We start from the raw sequence: 23,350 nt of genomic DNA on the forward strand, positions 1-23,350 counted from the left end.
ACCTCGCCTGGTATACAGGAGATCGTGGGTTCGATCACCAACCCTGACGCCTGCTGTATATTTGAAGTCTGCGTGTCTCTCTCTCTTCATCATCACAGTGGCTATGAGATGTTCACTACCTCGCCTGGGTATACAGGAGGTCGTGGGTTCGATCCCGACCCTGGCGCCTGCTGTGTATTTTAAGTGTGAATGTCTCTCTCCCTTTGGTCGTGTGGATTTTCTCTGGGTCCTCTGGTTTTCCCCTCCACATTTAGAATCAACACGCGTTTAGAGTATTTGGCTGCTATAAATTTCCACATGACGATAAAACCACTTCGTTGAGGTATCATTTGTGGGCAGGTCGCTTCTGAAAAGAGCTACATAGCTCAGTGGGCCTTACCTGGTAAAAAAAAAAAAAATATCTTGACTTAAAGCTTTCGTGACTGCAGGAATTAATATTCTTTGGGTCTTTCGGTAAAGTCAAATAGATAGGTTCAAAGAAAATAACAAAAAATAAAATAAAAATAAGTTTATTTTTAGTTTCAGCAAATCGGAAGGTCGCAAATTCAAATCCCGTTGGGAAACAGTCCAACCCAGCGCTTAGTCGTCGACTTTTACAGGTTCGATGAGTCCCACTTTGAGGGATGTCAACAGCAAGTTGTGATGATCTCTGTCACAGAAATGTGGAATGGACACCGCTGAGTGTGGGGATGTCGACTGTGGATGACTGCAACCGTACGCGTTTTTTAAATATTTGTATTCATCGCTCAGCTCCAACTTCAGCTCAACGTTTTATAACGTCGCGTCCTCGCCGGGCAGGTCGTTCGGCGTGGTGCTGTGGGAGCTGCTCACCGGGGAGGTTCCCTACCGCGACGTCGACTCGTCAGCCATCATCTGGGGCGTGGGCAGCAACAGCCTCCACCTGCCAGTCCCCGCCTCCTGCCCTGACGGTTTCTCCCTGCTGCTGCAGCAGTGCTGGTAAGAGGCGGTGGTGGTGGTGGTTTTAAAAATGCAATGTAATTCCCACCCCCTACAGCAGCGGTCGGGAACCTATGGCTCGCGAGCCATATATGGCTCTTCCGGTGACTGCATATGGCTCCCAGCCAATTTTGAGTTGAAAAAAGAATAAAAAAATAAAAAATAAAAAAGCAGTTTGGAACTGATTTAAAAAAATACTTGTGATATTGCTTAATAATACTGTGTCATTTTAAAGTAAACAGAAATTAGTTTTGAAGATAAATTTCACGGGTCACGCCTGCACGAAGCTCAACCTCACCACGTATGAATCAGACTACAAGGCCATCAGCAAAACCATGCAGCACCAGAAGTCGCATTAAAAGTAAGACATATTTAATTTATTATACGTTCAAAATACTATATGGCTCTCAATTAAATATATCTAGAAATATTTGGCTTTTATGGCTCTCCCAGTCAAAAAGGTTCCCGACCCCTGCCCTAAGTATACAGGTAGTCCCCGACTTACGATGGAGATGCGTTACGACGAGCCCATCGTCGTAAGTCGAAAATATCGTAAGTCGAAGATGGCCTACCCAGCCAGGAGTCTTAAAGAATGGTGATAATTTAACAAAACCGAGCAATTTACAGTACCGTACTGTATAAACTATATACTGTATGTATTTATTAATTACAATACTGTATTGCACATTAAATGTGAAGTAAAAAGAAATAAGGTAAATTCTTAGCCTACCTATATGAACTGCAATTTCATAGAAAGTTTTTTCAGCAAACATTCCTATCTGCTATAAAATTTTTTTAACATGCATTGAACACCGAGACAGCTGGTGAGAGTGAGAGGCATCACCACACAAGGCGGGAGATGCGTACAGCACATCCCGGCAGCGTCCCAACGTACAGCATCGTACCTCGCACGCTGCTGCTGCGTTTGCCTGCCGCGCGAAATGTAAAATATTTAACAATTTTGTCGTATCGCTATCGCCATCGTAAGATCGAAATATCGTAAGTCGGACCATCGTAAGTCGGGGACTACCGGTATATTTACGGCTCCGTCGCGTGAGGGCGCTTCTCCGTGACTGTTGACTCCTGGACTTGGGAGTTGTGGGACGTGTTTTGTTCAATAAAAATCAAATATATGCGTGAAATTACTCTCAGCAATGATTTATCCACGACTGGATGAAAGCCTCCCCCAGCATGCCGTCATAGATCGCTGTCCTGGGATGCAGCAACCCGTTTGGTGCCTGCACGCGGCCGAAATTCGTCATTCCACCCCCTTGCCAAACCTTCGTGAACCGCCCGTTGACCGCCGAGTGAGAGGTTTTTGAGCTTCGCTCTGTGGGAGGAGGGGGTCCCTCCCTCCTGATCCCAACCTGGAAATGCGCGCACGATCGTCCTTTCTCCCACCCCCTGCCCCCTCCGTGTGTACATTTATGTTTGTGTGCGTCCTACGCGGACAGGAACAGCAAACCACGGAACCGGCCGTCGTTCCGGCAGATCCTGTTACACCTGGACATCGCAGCGGCGGACGTCCTCGCCACGCCGCACGAGACGTACTTCCAGTCGCAGGTGCGGCCAGCATGCAAAGACAAAGATCCGCAGTATAGCCTTAACATACTGTTGGGGCAAGTGCTGTTAGCGAGCACCTATGAAGGCCGGCACGGGACGTGACAGGGTAGGTGGCCAGCACCACGCCTGGCCGCCTTTGTCTCCCCAGTGGCGATGTTTACACACTGCAGCAGTTACTCACTTGAGGCTGAGTCAAGCTAGGGAGGCTCAGGACCGGTTAAGATAATGGTCACTGCTGTCAGCCGTAGAACGGGAATCGAACTTGGGTTGCCGGGTTCGTAGCGCTGTGCACTAACCGCCACACTACCGTTCCCCACACTCGCGAGAGCATCCTACACGTGCACCCAGATTGCAGTTTGTGCACCCTGCGATTCCCATGCACCGCATCGTCCACGAGGGTTGGGAATCGCCGCTCTGCGGCACGGCGCCCTGCACCACGCCCGCCCCCAGCCGTGCCCGTGTCACCGCCCTGCGTGCCGCAGCAGTGACGTTGATGCGTGCGCGGGCGCAGGCGGAGTGGCGGGAGGAGGTGCGCGCACACTTTGAGAAGATCAAGAGCGAGGGCACCTGCATCCAGCGCCTCGACGACGAGCTCATCCGACGCCGGCGCCATGAGCTCCGGTCCGCTCCCCTCCCCGCCCCCTACCTCCCTCTTCCCTATCTCCCCCCCCTCCACTACACTCCCTCCATACCGTTTTCACCCACGTACACGTGCAGCCCTTTTTGTCAATCTGCTGCTGGATGAGTGCGTCTCTACACAGTGCAGTCCCTGGGGGGTTGTTTGACCATACTTCACTACGCTGGTCAATGGGGATCGGTGAAGGTGGGGAGCATCGCGCAGTAAAACAATGAATGTTTCCACAGTGCCCTCTGCTGACGATGTAGGCCGGCAGCACCCTATAACCCCTGCTATGCACAGCGGTCACCCATCCAAGCACTACCCATGCTCAACCCTGCTTAGGTCCTCACGAGATTTGGTGCATTGCGATTAGCACGGTTGGCTACGTACGGTGTGAAATAAGTTCATCGTCCATACATGCATGCATTTGCTAATTTGGTTTCATGTTTACCCACCCTCTTGTTTGTCCTGCACGTTCTCTTCATCGATGTCTCCCCGCTCGCCGCCACCCCTGACCCCGCCACGTGATCCAACCGCCTTGCTGTCGCTGCTGTTGCTGCTGTTGCTGCTGATGCAGGCACGCCCTGGACATCCGCGAGCACTACGAGCGCAAGCTGGAGCGAGCCAACAACCTCTACCTGGAGCTCAGCGCTGTCATGGTGCAGCTCGAGGCCTGGGAAAAGGACCTACTCAGGTGGGCATGAGCATATTGGAACACCTGCACACCTGCGTGCCTGTAGCAGTTGTGGGTAGAGAGTAGTGGCGCAGTGGTTAGCGAGCTGCGAAACGAACCCGACGGCCCGAGTTCGTTTTCGCGCTCACGGCCAACACCTGAATCGGTCCTGGCCCTTCCCTAGGTCGACTCAGCCTCAAATAAGTACCTGATGCGGTGTGTTAACATCGCCATTAGGGAGACAAAGGCGGCCAGGCGTGGTGTTGGCCACCCATCCCCTCATGTGCCGTTCCGGACTTCATAGGTGCTCGCTAACAATACTTGCCTGTTAAGGCTATCGGGGGGACCTTGGTTTGTTTGTGAATACTTGTGTGCGTCCACGTGCTGATATTTACAGAGTGCCTTGCTGACCAAACCACCCATTCATGTGCTGAGCCAATCTTTATGAGTGCTCACTTAACTCCACTTACTCCCAAAAGTCTCTATAACTGGGCGATGTGAAATGTGTATGTGCGTGACGCAGGCGTGAACAGGACCTGGAGAGAAAGTACCCCGGCGTTTACAAGCGGCTCCCGGCTCGTCCGGCCCTCCGGCCATCGGCCGTTGAGCGTCTCATCAAGAAAAAACCCTCGACCCACAAACCCTCGTCGCACGGACGCAGGTGGGGTCACGCGGGGCGTGACAGCAGGTGGGCGAGCCAGGCAGCGCACCATCACCTGCGTGCGCGCGTACGGGGGCCGCGACATATGCGCGCGGGCTGTGACGCGTAGCGCTCCCGCCCTCCTGCGTCGACAGACCCGACCTGCTGCGCTCGGAGGGAATTCCCGGCAGCATGGAATCAAGCCCCGTGCCGTCTCGCGCGCCGCCCGCGCCCCCCGTCGCGTCTGCCGTGCCCCACAAGCCGCAGCTGTCCACGCCGCCTGGCAAGGGCCGCTACCGGGGCCGCGCACGCCACCGCCGCACCAACAGCCGGGGCAGCCACGGCGACTTCTCCTGGCTGGTGGCGCTGCCTCGGCCCGACGCCGACAGCGCGGCGAACGGGACGCCCGCCCGGCACCGTCGAGACGACGGTGCCGATCTCGCGGAGGACGGCGCGCGTGGTGCCCCCGCACCGCCGCGGCCTTGCGCCGACCCCGACCTCGTCGGCGCGGCCAGGATCGGCGCCGGGAGGATCGACGATGACGGCGCCCCGCGGCCGGACGGCGACCCGCGGCGAGCGGAGGCCGGCGGTGGCGGCGGGAGCGATGCCGCAGCGGGCCACGGCGTTGGTTCGGCGAGCCAGCCGCCGCGAGTTTCCGGAGCGGCGGCAATGCTGCCCGGTCGCGGTAGCAGGGCGGACGCGCCTCATGACGTCACCGCAGCAAGTGTAGCGGGGAAGCATCTCAGGCTGCAACAGCGCACGAGCGCCGACGCGGTGAGGGCTCGGGGTGCAGCGCTCGGGCATCGGCGTGGGAATGGCGGTCGCTTTGCCGAGGCTGATTCTTTTTGTTGGGTTTTGTCCGGCGGTGGACGCGGGTGCCTGCGTGTACCTGTATGTGTGTGGGTGTCACGCTAATGCGACGTCGTGTTCCGTGGCTTTCGTGGACAGGCCCAACCGGATTCGTCCGAGGAGGAGGAAGGGGAGGTGGACAGCGAAATCGACTTCCCACGCAGGCAGAGGTGGGAGCAATGCACCTCAGTGGCCATGCTACATTACAGCCACGAATGGTTAATTTCCAGCAGTCTTGAAGGCAGTGGTTAAGAATTTGGCTGCAGTGCATGGAAAAGCAATGATGATAGATTGCCCATTTAGTTGCACGGATTTAATTTCACCCACAATGCTTTACACCCTGAGCTGCACTAACACCTCAGGATGAGTTACCGACAACATTACCAAGTCGTCCCTCCCCCCATCTCCCATCCCACCACCAACAGGCCACACCGGTGCGTCAGCGGCTTCCAGTCATACTCCACGTTCAGCTCCGAGAACCTGTCGGCGTCGGACGACCTGGAGGAGGGCAACACCAGCGACCAGTCGGAGCCGCCCCCGCCCACTCATGCCCCGGTGCCCCAGCCGGCCCGACCCTTGACCCCGCCGCGGGGAGCGGGTGGTGGCACGGGGGCCACCGAGGATGGGCGCGATCGTCGGCGGTGCGACGACGAAGACGACGAAGATGAGTTTGACGACGAGGAGGAGGATGGCAGCGGGCGAGGGCTTGCGTCCAAGTCCCCCGAGGTCCCCATCGAGATCTCGACTCAGTCGGACGGGCTGTCCGACAAGGAGACGGCCGTGCGGCGCGTCAAGACGCAGATCTCGCTGGGCAAGCTGGCGCGCGACGAGATTATGCACCCGCCGGTGCCCAGCCCCGTGCAGGTGCGCGCACGGCCGTGGCACGGGGTTTATGGATAGGGGGTGCGGAACGGGGGGGCCGCAGATGCGGAACGGGGGTTCGTGGAAGTGTTGCACGTGGCCGCAGCCATGCTTGGACCACCTTTAAGTCAACTTAGCCTCAGCCCCCTGCCAGCCTTGATAGGCGTTCGTCAGCACCGCTCGCGCCGATAATTTTGGATGACGCGGCGTTCCATGTGTGCCGCGTGTGGTCGTGCAGAGCGCGTTGGCCTTCCGTGACTCGGGCTCAGACACCTCGGAGGGCGAGGCCTCCGACTCCACCGTGGCCACAGCCAGGGCTCGCGTCTTCAGTTGGTGACCCCTTGACTCCCAGCCACCGAGGTGGACGTCACGTCCCGGGACCTCACATCAGCATGGCTCAACATCGGCGCACAGCCTCGCCTCCCACGCAATGCGACGCCGACTCCCGAACTTTGTGTTCAAACTTCCATTTTTTTCAACCACTCGCTCAAACATTCCCACCGATTCTCGCCCAAACCTCATTCCCCTTCAACCGCTTACAACGCAACCCAAAAGCTTCCCGGCGTTGCTCCCTGTATTGTGGTTTTACAAAATCACCATCACCTTCACGCACGCACTGCTCACCACCACCAACCATTTCTCACCACCCACCCCCATACACGGTTGGACGGGGCCAATTTGCAACTGGAAATTATCCCGGTAAACTTGTCGTCGCATTTGGCAACGTCGCACTTGGCCCAACGTCATTAAGGAATCATCAGCTCAGCAAGTCGTCAGCAGCACGGTGTTTTCGCACTTGAGGATGCTTTCCTTTGTCGTCCCCACGCTCGCATCGCTGCAGACCACATTGCACGCCATCAAGATGACGTAGCTCTGCTTCTTGGTCGCTGACAATTTGCTGTCCCACAGGTTTTGCAATTTACGTAATCTGATTTTCGGAGCAGCAGCGTCTTTACTAAAAACTCCTCAAGGGAGCAACGCAGTGATGTACGTATCACGTGTGCAGGTGGTTCACCTACACCGGGGCCCACAGCTCTGAGGGGCCCAGGCCACGGGCTACAAAGATGGGCGAGGGAAATGGACAGCCCCTCCCATTTCATTCAGCGCACCAGGGTCCATGCCAACCACGCTACACCACTGGGGGCCATCCGCCCCGTCTTAGTTGTACACTCTGCCTATGCACGAGCGTTTCCTTTACTGCTTCAACATGTCCATGGGCTGTATTATCAAGCCAGCTCAGTCTCCGCCACTTGTGTGTGTCCTGTTTAACAAATTGGCAGCACAACGCCAGCAAGCTCACTGTTTGTCCTGAAGCACTCGGCTCCCATCATGCCGTTCGTATTTTATGTCGACGGAGTCGGTGAACATTTCCCGTGCACACCAATTTGCACTGAGTGGCTCCGCTTGACGATTCCAATTTTTACGATGATGTAACATGTGTGCAGGGGAAGGGAAGTCGATCAAGACGCCGGCCCTCATTTGCTAGGCTGCGACAGCGAGTACGCATCACAGTTTAGTGACGCGGACACTCATTCCTATTTATTTGTTATGGTCCGAGGAAATGTATCCAAACGCGAACTGTATGACATGCAAAACAAATGTCTCATAGTTGTAAAAACACAACACAGGTTGTGTGTTCCGGGTTTATCTAACACAAATTTGAAATTTTCGGTAATGAAGAAAAAATATTTTAAATTAAATTTAAAGCTTTCGTGAATGCAGGGATTCATCTTCTTGGTTCTTTCGGTAAAGTCACGTATTATTTCCCTTCTACGTGACTACCGAAAGAACCAAGAAGATTAAAAATTCATGCAAAATAACTTAAAGTGTTTTTTTTGTCGCCGATATGTATTTGTTTTTGAGTGAGGCCACGTAGTAGATTTAGGCAAAAATTCTTATCATTAACCCTCAGCCACCCGACAACATTGCCACGTTTACAAAAATATTAAATTCAGCAGTGAAAATTCTGAAGCCAAACGTGGAAATCTTGTCGGGTGTTGCCGGATTCATGACAAGAATCTTGCCCACAAAACTACCACCACGTGTAGCCTAATGCAAAAACAAATGTGGCTCCCATAAGAGATGTTTATTTTTCTGGCCATGTTTTTCCGTCGTGTGGAACACTACAGAGCTGCGCTCGAACCCCCGCAAGCTCCACCGCTCGCGCACACACTCTCTCATCATGGCTTTGTCATCTGCACCCAGGTGACAAAGATCACAGGACGTCCGCTGATGCGAGCGCCAGTTGTTTGCTTCGCGGGTGCCAGTGAGCTCGATAGCCACGGGCACGGCGTGAACGATCGAGGGAGCGTGAAAAGTAGGAGCGTGACGCTGCCTCCCTAAACTGAGCGTGGCTCTCACATTGGCCCGTGGTGTTTTCGAGAGACTGGACACCGGTAAACAAAAAAATTTACACACGCGCGTGCGTATAAATTGATCAACGAACACTTGGGGGGGTAATTTTCGTGTTGGCGGAAACACATTTTTGCGTCACATTTTGGTTGGGAGAAAAATTGGCAAATGTGCTGGAAAATTGTGATTTTCTTTTTATTCAATTGGGGAAAAGATACGAGACTTCATCCTCTGCAGTGGACATTGCAGCAAGATCTATTGTACTGTCCTATCCCCCCCAACGACTGCTCGCAGCCTTTACTAACCCTCACGGTGATGTATGGTCAAATAACATCTCAAGATCTGCACGGCGTAATAAGGCCCTGATCCAGCAGTGTATTTGCACAAGGGCTTAAAGTGTACATCGGAAGAATATGCCCTTTTTAACACGTAGGCTTTCGCGACCAATTTTATCCATCATAGAGGCTAATGATAGATGTCCATTGTAATGTATATGACGACATTAATCCCCCTCTAGTCTTTGCACCTGATTAGCTCACAGTGACGACATCACATTTATCCCTCTATTTAAGACCGAAACAGGAAGAATTATCCACAATTCTGGCTGTCACCTGATGAGGCTGCTTGGAATTACCGGCAAAGCATTGCAGTCGAATTGTAAATTCTGTGGGTTTACTCTCCAACACACCGGTGTGCTGAACTAGTAACTGATTGGCATATTTTGTTTGCATGCCAAACCTTACTAATTGGCTGTGTCGGGTGGTCGCGGGTTTAACGACACATTTATAATTATCCAATTTAACCAAAAAAAAAGCCTTGTGTAGAATATGCCCTTCCGCTGGCGTGCACGTGCCAAACCCCACGTGTTCATTTGGAAATCTATTTTCAATTGGCAAGTACTGCATGTGTAAATTATGAGTCCCGGTTTAAGTTCGTGACAGCTTCGGGAGTTACTGTCCAGTCTGCCATAAAACGGGCGTCGATTGCAGTTGCTCGCAATACGGTCCGTTGTTTGGTTCGGGCAGCTGCAGTCACACTGAAGGTCACCTTTAACTTCCCACTTGTGGAGGGAGGTGGGCGCAGCAAACCAGTCGCTGTTCTGAAGCGGTGAATGGAGCGCCGCAGGTTTTCTTGGCAGATCAAAGCCGTGCGGAGCAGTGGTGGGCTCCTCCGAGGAGGGTTTGATTATGAACCTCGGCAGAACTCCACAGCGTTCGCCGCGGTTTTCATTCGACCCTGGTATTGATGGTCATTGTGTAAGACGAGCGGCAACGACGATCCATTGCAGTGGCTGCGCTCCGCACGCAGCCCCACACTGAACTCCACCACCACGAGGACTTTGTTTCAGTCGTGTCTGTCCAGCTCAATGACTTGGAAAATATATACACATTCCTGCGGAGGGAGCTGGTAGGAACGTTGGGTTGCTCGGTCAGTGGCCAGGGTCAACGGCAGCGTGGTGTATTCCGCAAATATGCCCGCCTGTGAGGGTGGGCACAAGCCGGCGTGAGTAGGTTAAACGTTGAGTTGTATAAGGGCACCACGGGGTGACCAGCCCCTCCCCACCCAGCCCCACCCCTCCCACCCCCCACTCAGCGCCTCCCCACCCTCCCACCCCCTACCCAGCTCCTCCCTCCCCACCCAGCCCCTCCCTGCACGACAGACACAATAATCCCCTGTGGGCTGGTGTAACTAGGAGGTTCCTACCAGTAATATATGTATGCTCCTGGCACAGCACATCCAGAATAGCGCTCAACCTCCTAGGGGACCTCCTGTGCAGAGTGATGCCAACCGCAGCTCCGTGTACCCTTGGGATCTCTGCCGTGCTGCCCCGTTGCACTTCACGATCCTGAGTTTTATCGCAATAGCTGAAGGTGATCAAAAGTTGCGGAACGTTGAGTGTAGAGAACATACCTCATTGGCGTTTAATGATGGGATTACCCGGTCAGCCCGTGACTAACTCTTCCACAGTGATCCTGCAGCAGTGAATCTACGCTTGCAAGGGTCACTCCTGTCTAACTTATATAATTGTTCCTTTATGTTAATTATTTTAGAAAAAAAAATACAAGGTCTATAAAGAAACATGAATGACGGAAAGCTAAAGAAAGTAGTATTTTAAAATTATGTTGTAGTCCTAATATTTGAGGGTGAGGTAGATGAAGGAGAGCTGTGACACTGCACTTTGGTGTGTGTGTGTGTTGACACTAAGACTGTGAAACACTGTGTGTGTGTGTGGCCTCAACGTGCACGTAGCCTGGCACAAGCGCCACTTAGTGGCTATTGGCAGTTGTTGTTGTTGTGTGTGTGTGTGACACCCGTACCGTGTGACACTCACACGTTGTCTTCGAGACTGAAACACTGCGCGTACTTGTGGAAATTAGACAATGTCCAGTACTGCGTAATTAGAATGTGTGGCGCGTTGTGTAAGGAGACTCAGTGAAACGCTGCGACGCTATTTTGTGTGTGTGTGCGCGACAATGAGAGCGTTACTATACTTTGTGATATTGTGTCTGAGACTCTGGAGATCCACGTGTGTGTGTGTGCGTGCGTGTCACACGGAGAGAAGGTGCCGTGTGACACTGTGTTTGAGTCTGTGTGTACATGTCACTGGAAGACGTGCCGTGTGTATTGTTGTTTTTGTGTCGGCACCCACACACTGCACCCGTCGCTGCATTCTCCCCGGCTGTGCCCCTGCACTGCAGTGAATCCGAAGCGAGGCACTCCGTTGGGGTCCTTCGGCAGAAATCTGAGCCACGGTGTCCAAGGGCCCCGCGGAGAGGCGCCACCTTTATTATTTAAGCGTTTGTGCATTACGTCTGTAGGTAATGGAGTCGGGGGGGGGAGGGTGTGGTGGACAATTACTCTCATAAAAATGATTCAATTGCGGCAAGTTAAGTTACTAGCAGGGACTTCGCCGACCGAAAGCCAGCCAACATTGATCAAACGATTGTCCCCGAAACTCGGGAGACGCAAGGGCTAACGGGCCCGCCGAGGTGTCCCGGCCCTCCTGAACCAAGTCTCCCTGGCAGGGAAATTATTTCTAGATTTGAAGCTTTCGTGACTGCAAGGATTCATACTCTTAGTTCTTTCGGTAAAGTCACGTAGGTAAAAAAATTAAAATAAAATTAATAAAAAATAAAATATCAAAATGTATATATTTTTTTACTTTATTTTTAATTAATTTTAATTTCATTTTTTTACCTACGTGACTTTACCGAACGAACTAAGAGTAGGGAAATTATTCTCGAGGCCCGCATTTTGCCTCATCGTGGCCCACGGGTGCCGCTGCTCTTCCTGCGCGCTTGGCCTTGGCTGTGGTCGACTAAATGGGCACTGGCCGAGGGCAGGGTTGCATGTTGGAACCGCCTTACCACGTAACCCATGATGCGTATGCATGAATTATCATCCTGCGTGCAGGGATGGGGGTGGTGGGGGGATCGAAGGCGCTCACGGGAACCCAACTGCGCGTGACTTCGTGCTGTTGTTACACTTTCTGTTCGAGGACGATGTTGCGTTAACCCGTCTTTGTGGAGACATTTGACTTTCGCGTGTACGCATTACGCCACTGAGTGAAGGAGAGAGATGCTCCGGCCAGAGTGTCGCACGCGGACCGTGCTCGTGCCGCGGTGTGGCTGAACCGCCCTCCACGCGGCAAGCGTTGCGTGTCCTCTCGACCCCGAGGTGTGCGTGGTGCGTGATGCAGCATCTGCGTGTTGTGGCACCACGAGTGACACTGAGAGGGCAATGACCTCCCTTCACCCCCCCCCCCCCTTTGTCGGGTGAGGCTGATCCTGTGCAGCGTGTGACGCCTGTCACTGTCACACATGCAAGAGTTGTATTCCGGGATCGAAATGAGAGGGTCATCTCGTGGGCATTAATTTCGTAATATTTAGATTCAAACGCTGCGAGATAAGCCTACGGTAGGAAGAAGGCTCTATGCTGCAGCATTATAGCTGAGAATAACAGAGAGGTGGTACAGCTGGCTATGCCGAGTGTGTCGGGGTTTTTCCCCCGTTGTGCATGTCAATGTATTGGCGATACACCGGTGATGCGCGGTATGAAACACTTTTTTTCGCAATCATTATTTATTTGTCCGTGATTCACAACCGCGGTCAGGAAAATCTTGCGGGGTGCGTCAACATCACTTCTCGTGATGTTGAAGGCAGTCGGAAGAAGAACGTTATGAGCGGCCGAACAAGAAACATCACATGATAGCACCCAGCCTGATGACCCTGGCTCCGTGTTCCAAAGGCGAGATTTGACTCCTCGTGCCTTAGACTTGGCCGGACGGTTCCTAGATTTATTTCCGGAATCATTTCTCGGCAGACGGTGGCATCAAAAGATTACGAACTCGTGGCGTCACACGTTCGAATGGTAAATCGGCTGCTGATTCCCAGTGGAACTTCTCATGGATGAGCCCTGCAGCTCGCTCAAGGGGCAACAGCGACATCGTCAAACTTTTATGAGGTCTGGTGTGTTGTTTTGCTGCACCGGTGTGGTAACGCCATTACATCCATGTACCGATTGAATCCCCCCGCAATTCGATAAACTTTAATGATTCAGTTACGATTTGATTCAAGAATCTCTATTTGCCTCAATTGTACCGTCTCGATATTTCCTCCCTCGTATGTTCCTTTTCGTTAATTCTGTTCGCCTATAGGTAGCATTTGCATACAACGTAAATAATTGATTCTCGTACTCCATGCATGTATCTTGAGCTGAGAATTAAATTTTTCATCGATAAATAAAGTATTCGTTACATGCCTAACTTCTGTTACGAAGGACAGCGATCTCAGGAGATACAATTTGATCCGAGGCAGCTGTGTGTGTTCGCATCTCTGCATCAGATGTGCTCAAAAGAGGCAACTTAAGCAGTCGTGCCGCAGAAATAATAGCAAAGTAGCTGCCGCCTTCTGTAATGTTGAACTTTTTCCCCTCCACAGAAAATCGGAGGAATTTGCCTTTTCACCAACTCATAACTGATGTGGTCCAATGTATGTTCACGGCAGCGCACACCCTGCCTGGAATTCAGCCACGTTAACCAGTGTGCCACTCGAGTACCTGTATTTAATGTTTGTCGGTTTATCGTCCACTCGCAATCACAAGGTTGCGAGTTCAAATCCAGGTCGGGTTTTCAAACTTGGCCCGTCACCCTTTCAAGGTTAACAAGACACACACACACACACCCACTACTTTGTGAGACATTAAAGAGTGGTGGTCCTCCGAGGGGGAAGCTGACCCCTGCCATATGAATGTGGAATTTCCACCACCGGCTCAGGGCTGACGACGGAGTTGAGCGTTCGGGCCACGTCCATTTGAGCAGGGCGACACTGAACTTCCCTCGCCCTGTGACGAAGCTACAGGGTATAAACATGCCTGCCTGTTCTCTTGGGGTGCGTGGAATGCCGCTTGACACAGCACCACAAGATTGTTCGTGTAATTACGTGAAGCGGACTGCTGTAATTTATTTGGCCCATGTAAAATGTAATTTATGTCACTTATAGTATATATATATGAATTATATTGGAATGAGGTGCGGTGAAACTTATTGTGCTGCGTCCCGGGTGGATGAAGGAGGATGCTTCGTGGAGCTGTGATGAAGACGGGACGCGTCATCTCGCACTTCATGTTTTCGAGTTTCGGTGACGCGCACAGTCGTGGCCAGTTATGGATGATTGGCCAGTAATGAATTATGAAAACCCTGTCCTGTACAGAGATACCCAATAAATGTGTATTAATGCTACCCGGTGTGTGAGCCTCTGTCATTTATGTCTTTAACTGGTTGTATGTCTACTATGTGTGTGTGTCTGTGTGTATTTACGTTGAACTTCTGTCGCACAGTACATAGCCAACCGTTCTTTGGGGCCGTCCATAAATGACGTCACGCGATTTTGGACGATTTTTTACCCCCCCCCCCCTCCTTCGTCACACGGCGTCACAAAAAGTCAGACCCCCCCCCTCAAATATGACGTCACAAAGCTCTCCCCCCCCAAAAAAAAATATATAAAACATGCTTCAAATCGCTTTAAACTATTGTCATTGTAGTGCGTATTTAATGTGCCGCTGCATTCTGATGTTGTAGGAGAAAACATTTATTAAAAAGTCTATTTAATTAAGTAGAACGTGTTGTCTAGATTTATTTAAAGTTGCGCATTTTGATGTGACGTCACATTTCTCACCCCCCCCCCCCCCCAATCGTCACACATCGTCACAAATGTCTGACCCCCCCCCCTCGGTGCGTGACGTCATTTATGGACGTTCCCTTATCGGAGGTGTGGGGGAAGGACAACACTGTGTTCGGTACTCATTTAAGGGTTGAGTTGACCTAATGGAGTCCCAGGACCGGTTCAGATATTCGTCACTAATGTTAGCTGTGGTCGGGAATCGAACCTAAAGCAAGTTTCAAGTTTCATTTATTAAGTTTTGCCCTGTGAGCCATTCGGCTCTTGAATCGGGTGCAACCGCAACAAACAAAAAAACAAAAACATGAACAAAAAAAACATCTTAAAGTGAATATGTGACTGAGTGCAAACAGAAAAGCCAAGAAAAGACAGCAAAATATTGCAGAAAAAGCACCGTACACCAACACTGTGTGCAAAAATCCCAGTGGGGTGCAAGTCAAACAACAACCACAAGACAACTTAGATTAAGGCCATCAGTCTAACTCTGTACGACAACAAACAAACATGGCCAAACCGAAAAACTTTTCAAAAATCACAAAAATAAAGCCATAAAAGCAATGAAACAGTGATCATAGGAACTGTGACCGAATTTCCACAATAAACGACGTAAACAACATGTACTACCAAACTCTGCAGCCATAGCTGGCTGCAAGAGTCACTCCACAACAGCAGGAGCATTAGTCGGAGTGTCAACATTAAGGAACGGAGTGCGCTAACCAGAGCCACCGCTCCACTCTGCCAGCCAGACGTCTGTTCTGTGTTTCTGCTGTGTCTATTTGTCTAGCTGTCTGCGTCTCTGTCTGCTTGTCTATCCGTCTGTCTCTGTCGATCTCTGTGTCTGTCTCTACCTGCCCCCTTTATCTCTATCTGCGTGTCTCTCGCTGCCTGTCGATGTGTATCTGATGAGTGTGCTTGTCTGTGTATTGTATCTGACTAGTGTATAGCTGCACAAATGCCTGTTTAGGGGTCTTGCTAAATCTCAATGTATGTATGTTGAACTTCTTTCGCACAATACTAATCAGGTCTCCTATTACAGGAGTTTCAGGTACTTTTTCAGTCCTTTGAAGGTTGATGGATCACAGCATTGGTGAAGTTTCTAAACCCCGATAGGCTGAGGTGGCCACGAGATGGCAGTACAGCAAGTGGGTTCTTGAATTGTCAGTTTAATACGAAGATGGCTTTCGCGACCAATATCATCCATAATAGAGGTTTTATTGGGTTAGGTCGCGTCTATATAAATGTGTCGTTAAACCCGCCACCACGATTTTTGACCCCCCCCTAGTCACACGGCGTCACAAAAAGTCAAACCCCCCCTCAAATATGACGTCACAAAGCTCTGCCCCCCCCCGAAAAAAAATATAAAACATGCTTCAAATCGCTTTAAACTATTGTCATTGTAGTGCGTATTTAATGTGGCGCTGCACTCTTATGTTGTAGGATAATTTTTTTTATTAAAAAGTCTATTTAATGAAGTAGAACGTGTTGTCTATATTTATTTAAAGTTGCGCATTTTACGTGACGTCACATTTCTCACCCCCCCCCCCTCGTCACACATCGTCACAAATGTGTGACCCCCCCCCCCTAGGTGCGTGACGTCATTTATGGACGGCCCCAAAGCTTACCAGGTGGCTCAAATATTCAGATTGTCCCCACCCACCACCCACCCCTCACACACACCCCTATCACTGTTACAATGCTTATGGCTTTATTTTGGTGATTTCGAAGACGTGTCTTGGTTTGGCCATGTTATTTTGTTGTAGTACGGAGTTAGAATGATGGCTTTAATCTAAGTTGTCTTGTGATTGTTATTGTTGTTTGACTTGCATCCCACTGGGATTTTTGCACAGCGTTGGTGTACGGTGCTTTTTTTCTGGAAGACTTTGCAGTTTTTCCTGGATTTTTCTGTTTGCGCATAGTCACTTTTAGATGTTTTTCTTGTTCATGTTTTAGTTTTTTGTATGTTGCGGTTGCACCCTATTCAAGAGCCGAATGGCTCACAGGGCTATACCAAATATATGAAACTGAAAATTGAAACTGAAACCCCACCCCCCACCACCCACCCACCCACCACCACCCACCCCCAACCCCCCACCCTACCCACCCCCAACCTCCCACCACCCACCCTACCCACCCCCAACTCCCCACCACCACCCACCCTACCCACCCCCAACCCCCCCACCCCTCACCACCCACCCTACCCACCCCCAACCCCCCACCACCCACCCTACCCACCCCCAACCCCCCACCACCACCCACCCCCCACCCTCACCACCCACCCCCACCCCACCACCCACCCCACCACCCACCCTACCAACCCCCAACCCCCCCCCACCACCACCCACCCCCCACCCTCACCACCCACCCCCCACCCTCACCACCCACCCTACCCACCCCCAACCCCCCACCACCACCCACCACCCCGCTAGAGGTTTTCCCTCCAGGATCTGGCACCGCCCCTTTTGCCGGTAGGCCGGAAGCATCATGGCGGCGCTCAGGTTGAGCCAGGCGGCGTGGCTGTCACCGCTGGCACGCGTGAGTCGCTCCCTTGCGGGCTTCAAGACGCCTTAAATAAGTTACCGGCGACGGCTCCCCTTAATCGCCCAGTTGCGTCGATTTAAGAGGTTGTGTGGGCGCCGTTGTGAACGTCCCCACGTCCGTCGTACGTTGAGCGCGCTCCGCGGTTATCCCGTTCGTCCTACGCTCGTCGCGGCCCTGACAAGGAAAGGGCCTCCTCATGATGTTGTTCGTTGTTGTTGTTGTATATCTGCAGCGCGCCACTCTTGTGCATCAGTCGCGGGAGGTGGCAGGTGGCTCGTTCTGTCTCTGCCCGTGTCGCCGCGGCCAGGCCGGCGAGCCGCGTGGGTTCCCAGAGTTGTGGTCAAGGTCGAGGGTTTTGGGTCATCTCGAATCTATGTTCAACATCAGTATATTCATCATAAGCTGCATCACCAGCTCCATAATTATCTGTAGCCTCATCGTCAGCCGTAAAATTAATCAGCTACGTTGTCCTGAGGCGCCACGGTGGCTATGAGATGTTAACTACCTCGGCTGGCCTACAGGAGGTCGTGGGTTCGATCCTGACCCTGGCACCTGCTGCTGTATTTGGAGTTCGCGTGTCTCTTTCTCCGTGGTAGAGTGGATTTTTCTCCGGGTCTTTCGGGTTTTCCCACCACATTTACAATCAACATGCGTTTAGAGTATTTGGCTGCTGTAAATTTCCAAATGATAAGCCACTTCGTTGTGCTATCATTTGTGATAGCCAGGTTTCTTCTGGTAAAAGACAAAAAATTAGTCTATAGGTCATGTGAATGAGTGAAATGGGTTCTGGCAATGCAGGGATGGTGAAGATGCGCGGAGGCCCAACATCCAGCAGTAGATAGACAATGGCTAATGATGAAGTGTAAACACATTTGCTCGACCCAGCCATCTGTCCAGCTTTGCCCCTTGAATTATTGTACAGCTCGTTTTTAATCTACTGCTGGATGAAGGTCATAGGGGATGTTTGAGCACGTGTAATAATGTGGTTACAATATAAAATAAACTATAAACTTAAGTTGTTTTCATTTTACCTGGTTCAGCCCAATGAGCTATGTAGCTCTTTTTCAGAAGCGACCTGGCCACAAATAATAGCTCAGCGAAGTGGCTCATGTGGGAATTCATAGCAGCCTTATTAAACGCACGTTTTTTAGTACAGTACTTGAGCAAAAAACCCCACGCTCTCGATGTGTCCCGTTTTTACCTCGCAGGGTGTTCTGAGTGACATCAAGCCAGCGTTCCAAAGCATCGTGATCCCAGTGAGAACAAAGAAAAGGTTTTTCATTCCGCCAGCCATCAAAGCCAAGTACAAGCAAGATGTTGACAGAGAGGCACGGGCCCGGGCGGCTGGGGTCGTGGTGCGGCAGCAGTATGTGGAGAGGCCCATCAACATCACCTGCACAGGTGGATGCCGCCCCACACGCGCTGCTTACGCTCTTCACCTATGAGGGCTGCCCTGGCTGTTACACGGTAGTGCAAAGGTCTGCAGGTTACTGGCTGGCTCAGGAGTCGGAGCAACTGAGTTGGCACCACTGGTATCCTGGGTTCGAAAACCGGATTTTTAAGGGTAGCGAGTTCATGGTTTTGGCCCTGTCATCATTGCACAAAAAAACCCCGTGACATGGAAATTGGTTCCGTCACAATTCGGCTTAATTGCAGCTTTGAGAATTTAAATTGTCAGTGCGACTTGCAGTGCGACGAACGTTACTCTCGGTGGCAGAATGGGTGGAAAAGTGCTGTCCCCCTAATGTATTGAACAGGGGCTACACGAAGGGATCTCAGTAGTAGCTCTGTAATATCCGTTTCCGTAGGACGTTCTCTGACATGAAGGGTTGCACTGTTCTGCGAGAGATCCAGATGGATAAAAAAAAACTTAGTGGAAAGTTCTTTAACGATGGCATGTCATAAACACAGTAGGGCCTGTCTTGTTGACCCATACCAAGACTCTGTGACCTGAGCTGCCCAACACAAGAGTGAAGCTTCATCAGGGGTAAAAAATACTGTATCAGTCATTGTACATGGGTTAATGCACAAATGAAAATAACATTCCCTTTTATGTCCCACAGCCGGCATCTTTGATGGCTATGTCCCTCCGGAGGGAGACAGCCGACTGACGTCAATGAGCTCAGAAGGCCTGAAGCAACGTGCCATGCAGATAAGGCAGACTGCAGCTTCACAGCTTGCGTGAGTTCATCAGGATGATGCATTCGATTGGCCAGTGCACAATTCTCCAGAGAAGATGCACACGGTTGTGTATTTCTTTACAGAATGTTTAGCTGATGTAAAGTCTGATAACACTGGTCAACAACAAAAAACCCATTTTTTTCTGGCCTGGACTTTTGCAGCTTTTTTAGACTAATTTCAGGGTGCTTATTCCAAATCTGATCTCATATTTGCTCTATCACATCATTTTTATGCTATCGGCATACACCATTTTCATTGATTTTACCCGAAATTAACTCTGTCACTTATGATTGCAAGTTGTTGCGAGTCATTGACTGCTTTAGTGTTAAAATATGGTGCTGTATTTTATGTAGATATCCACATTTATTTAATATTTTTCTTCTGCAGTTTTTATTGAAAATGCAATATTTGATATCTCAAAAACCTGATGTGATAGACAAAAACTGATGCTAGATTTGGAATCAGCACCCCAAAATTACCTTATAACCGTTAGAATACCTTATGCCAGAAAAAGTGTGTTGACCAGTGTTATGTATTCACCATGTTGTGGTTGGGGATGCATAAAGGGAGCGTACACGTGTTACTTCGCTAGTTTGTACGGATAGATGTTTCACTTCCCACATCGGCCTAATAATTCAAACTCTCATTAATGTGTGTGTTTACATGTATTCAGCGCTTTGTTAATCCACAGCTGGATGAGGGCCTATATAATCATGGAGATCATGTTTTTTTAAAACTGGACTTTATACTATTTAGTGCGGGTTGGTGATGGCAGAGAGCATATGCTTGGGAGCTTAGATTAAAATAAAACAATGTATTTCCTTGCACGTCTCTATTTCTCACCATCTCATTAACATCCATTAATTGTTCCGAATAAGTTACATATAGCAACAAATAGTTCAAAGTAACATGTTCTTATGCCTATGCCACCCCCCATATCTATATACGTTTTTGTCTCATATGCAGGATTCGGAAGGTAAAGGAATACGATGATGGATTTAGCACTAAAACGTTTCCCACCAAGGCCCAAGACATTTACGTGGAAGCACATGATTGCCTGGTGAAGTAAGTGGCAGCACCTCGCACCGTAGCCCAGCTCAAGCATTCACGGCTCTATCCTTGCTTTGTGTCATAACGTGACTTGTCATGCCCGATCGATGCTTTGCAGTTTCAACAAAGTGAGACTGCACCAGCTGGTAACAGAGCGATGCTTCCCGGTGAGAAAAGCACTGTGCACAGCACCCGTAACATATTACTGTTTGTTCGGCACACAGCTTGAGCTGATTCTTGTAGCAGTTGCACTGCAATTGATTTATATAACAACATTATTAAGATATGGTCTTCAGTTTGCAACTATATAAACTGTGAAATATGCAAATGCACCATTGTAAATACTAATGTTATTATATGATAGACTCAGATGCATGAATGATAAGAGATATGTTTGCTAATAGCCAGTAATGTGAGCTTGATAGAGCAGCAATATCCCATTTTTAATCACATCCAAATCCTGGACAGGGTCAATTTAGCCCATCATCCCTCTGAGCTGAGTAAAGTAAGCACGTCCTTGTTAAGGTCGTTTCACTCTGTGCGAACTTGGCTGTGCAATGTAGAAATTGGTCCCAGCCATAGGGAAAAAAGATGTTCTACCAGTTAAATAGGTCTTCCAAATTGGAAGTCGATAATCAACGTGAGGGATACTTTAACTTTTGAATGCGTTATATCAAGTCACATTAAGCACAAGCCCCTTAATAAATATTTTATCAACATATATCAATGCACTTAATATTCTTTGTTTTTCCTTACACTTTCCCGATCAGGAAATGGTGCGAGGGAACCGGCTGAAGACGCTGCGCTGGCGCTTCCTGGAGTCCCTGGAACCCCCACGCCTAGTGCACGTGCGGTGCCCCAAGACTATCGACCCCGGCAACCTGTACGGGCAGGTCACCGTGCGCCTGCTATCCAAGCAGGTCAGCTTTTCACCCCCAAACTCTGCACGTGGGCCGGCCCCCTCCCCCACTGTGCCGTTGCTAGGCAATTTGTATTACGTTTTTGCAGAAAGTTCAATATTTATTATTAAGTTCAATATTTATTAATGCCAGCACTGAGCAGAGAAGGCGACTTGGCATGTGATGCTGGCCACACAATCCCCCGTGTACCGTGTTGTATTAATTGATTGCACACGGGCAGTAATTATCTCTGTAGGATTCAGCATCGCCTCCTTGGCTCCCACTGTAGCACCGCGCATTGTGCTGTCACATTCATATTTGCCATCTTTGCCACAATGCTATTATGTCTCTTGTTTTGCCCGAACAATGGCCTGAATGACGCCTCATCTGCATGGGCCTGCAGACGATGGCCCTGTATGACCGCTTCGGACGGCTCATGTATGGCAGTGAGGAGGTGCCCAAGGACGTGCTAGAATATGTGGTGTTCGAGAGGCACTTGCCCAACCCTTATGGCAACTGGAGGCTCCATGGCAAGATCGTGCCACAGTGGACGAAGGAGAAGGACCCCATCATTAAGGTGCTCACAGCACAGCTGCACATTTTACATGCAAAAAATCTGCAGCTGAACAGCGCAATCCACAGCAATTAGAATTGTTTTTGTTATTTATTGGAATTAAGTATGCTTCGGTCAGTCATTGCCATCATTACATATTGGGTCCTTTAGACTCAGGGATCCCCAACCCCCGGTCCGCAGCCCGGTACTGGTCCGTGGCCTGTTAGGAACCGGGCCGCACAGCAGGTGAGAGCGGTGAGTCCGCGCTTGGCCCGCCCATTGTTTTATTTACCACTTCCGTCCGCGATTCTTTCCCACACTGCGAACTTGTCTCAGTAACAGTTTTGGTAAGCCCACAAGCTAACCCCTAGCCAAAATGAGTAAAAAACTAACGTCGCTGGAGAGCTTCTTTGAAAAGGAGGAAAGACCCAATGTTGAACCCCCCCCCACTCCAGTCCATGAAAAAATTGTCTTCCACGAAAACGGTCCCTGGTGCCCAAAAGGTTGGGGACCGCTGCTTTAGACAACTGGGAGTCCATTCACACATTAGCATCATAGCTTAATAAAACTTGTAAATGGCATGTACTGTTGCATCGCAGCTGTTATTTTGGCATACCCATGATGCTAATTTTCACAATCTCTTTTGCAGACAATAATGATTCCTGGACCCAAACTGCAACCGTGGACAGAGCTGGATGAGACCACCATGGTTGAGCAGAAAGCCCCTGCTCTGCAGTGGTACAAATGAGCGAAAGATTTCTGCAATTGGCAGATGACCTACAACTCGTTTGCATCTTATTGGAAAGGAAACCCTCAGTCATAAGTGGGATGTGCTGATCACGAATGCACAGCTCCTCAATGAGACCATAGTCTCTGCAAGCAATGCCTTTGGCTCCTGTGATTTCTGGCAGACAGAATTGACGCTGATTTCTTGTGCTTATCATGGCTTCGAGACCATCAATGACCAGCTAAATGCCAAGAATTATGGTTTGTAAATAAAGTACACATTATTTGGGTGTTGCCTGCTTCAGTATGACTCTGTGGAATGCCTCCGATTGTGCGCAAACACATTGGCCACCCTGGTGGCCTTTAGTGCGCCCCTGACGTGCGGACCCCGACAATACAAACATGTGACAACACCCCTTGCAGGCGGTGTGGCAGCCCTCGCACTGATGTCTTATCGGTGAAAGTGCCCCCCCCTGAAAATTAGTGAAGAACACTGCTATATGTCTTCCATGCATCAAGTGCTGCAGTCCAGACCGCTCTGGCAACATACTGTGATCCGATTTAAGCCAACACATCCTTCAAAGAGCAGTTGGTCTTTGTTTAATCAGCTGAGAGCCTGGTAATATATCAAGCGTACTTTGCACATGAGACGTGTGCTCAATGTCAGGAATAACAAAGCAGATAAACATCGTTAAAAGAAGACGTGACCA

The 23,350-nt window shown here is 50.3% G+C and overlaps 2 protein-coding genes across 3 annotated transcripts in view; both read left to right on the forward strand.

Moving 5' to 3' along the window:
- LOC133345258 (mitogen-activated protein kinase kinase kinase 13-like) overlaps positions 1-10,094 on the forward strand; it is a 38,997-nt gene extending 28,903 nt beyond the window's left edge. The window contains exons 6-14 of one of the 2 annotated variants that reach the window (XM_061555865.1): positions 799-957; positions 2,412-2,520; positions 3,032-3,141; positions 3,717-3,833; positions 4,336-4,500; positions 4,608-5,226; positions 5,401-5,471; positions 5,727-6,165; positions 6,401-10,094. In XM_061555865.1, coding sequence (XP_061411849.1) covers positions 799-957; positions 2,412-2,520; positions 3,032-3,141; positions 3,717-3,833; positions 4,336-4,500; positions 4,608-5,226; positions 5,401-5,471; positions 5,727-6,165; positions 6,401-6,499 — 1,888 coding nt within the window. In that variant the 3' untranslated portion in view covers positions 6,500-10,094. The remainder of the gene's footprint in view (positions 1-798; positions 958-2,411; positions 2,521-3,031; positions 3,142-3,716; positions 3,834-4,335; positions 4,501-4,607; positions 5,227-5,400; positions 5,472-5,726; positions 6,166-6,400) is intronic. The other variant, XM_061555866.1, reaches the window with a different exon arrangement.
- A 7,027-nt stretch (positions 10,095-17,121) lies between these two features.
- Positions 17,122-22,930, forward strand: MRPL45 (mitochondrial ribosomal protein L45). The gene is made up of 8 exons (XM_061555870.1): positions 17,122-17,225; positions 18,440-18,632; positions 19,295-19,412; positions 20,379-20,477; positions 20,581-20,629; positions 21,233-21,382; positions 21,765-21,938; positions 22,564-22,930. Exons 1-8 carry the CDS (start codon positions 17,175-17,177, stop codon positions 22,660-22,662), a joined length of 933 nt encoding a protein of 310 aa, XP_061411854.1. The 5' UTR covers positions 17,122-17,174; the 3' UTR covers positions 22,663-22,930.
- The last annotated feature ends 420 nt before the right edge of the window (positions 22,931-23,350 follow it).

This window comes from Lethenteron reissneri, chromosome 21 (genome assembly GCF_015708825.2).
Source record: "Lethenteron reissneri isolate LAM-NWPU_2019-01 chromosome 21, ASM1570882v1, whole genome shotgun sequence".
In the NCBI taxonomy this organism is placed as follows: domain Eukaryota; kingdom Metazoa; phylum Chordata; class Hyperoartia; order Petromyzontiformes; family Petromyzontidae; genus Lethenteron; species Lethenteron reissneri.

Coding starts and splice junctions, on each gene's coding strand:
- MRPL45 (XM_061555870.1), top strand. CDS start 17,175: ATGGCGGCGCTCAGGTTGAGCCAGGCGGCGTGGCTGTCACCGCTGGCA. Junction 17,226..18,439: donor GGCTGTCACCGCTGGCACGC/GTGAGTCGCTCC, acceptor TTTACCTCGCAG/GGTGTTCTGAGTGACATCAA. Junction 20,630..21,232: donor TAACAGAGCGATGCTTCCCG/GTGAGAAAAGCA, acceptor TTTCCCGATCAG/GAAATGGTGCGAGGGAACCG.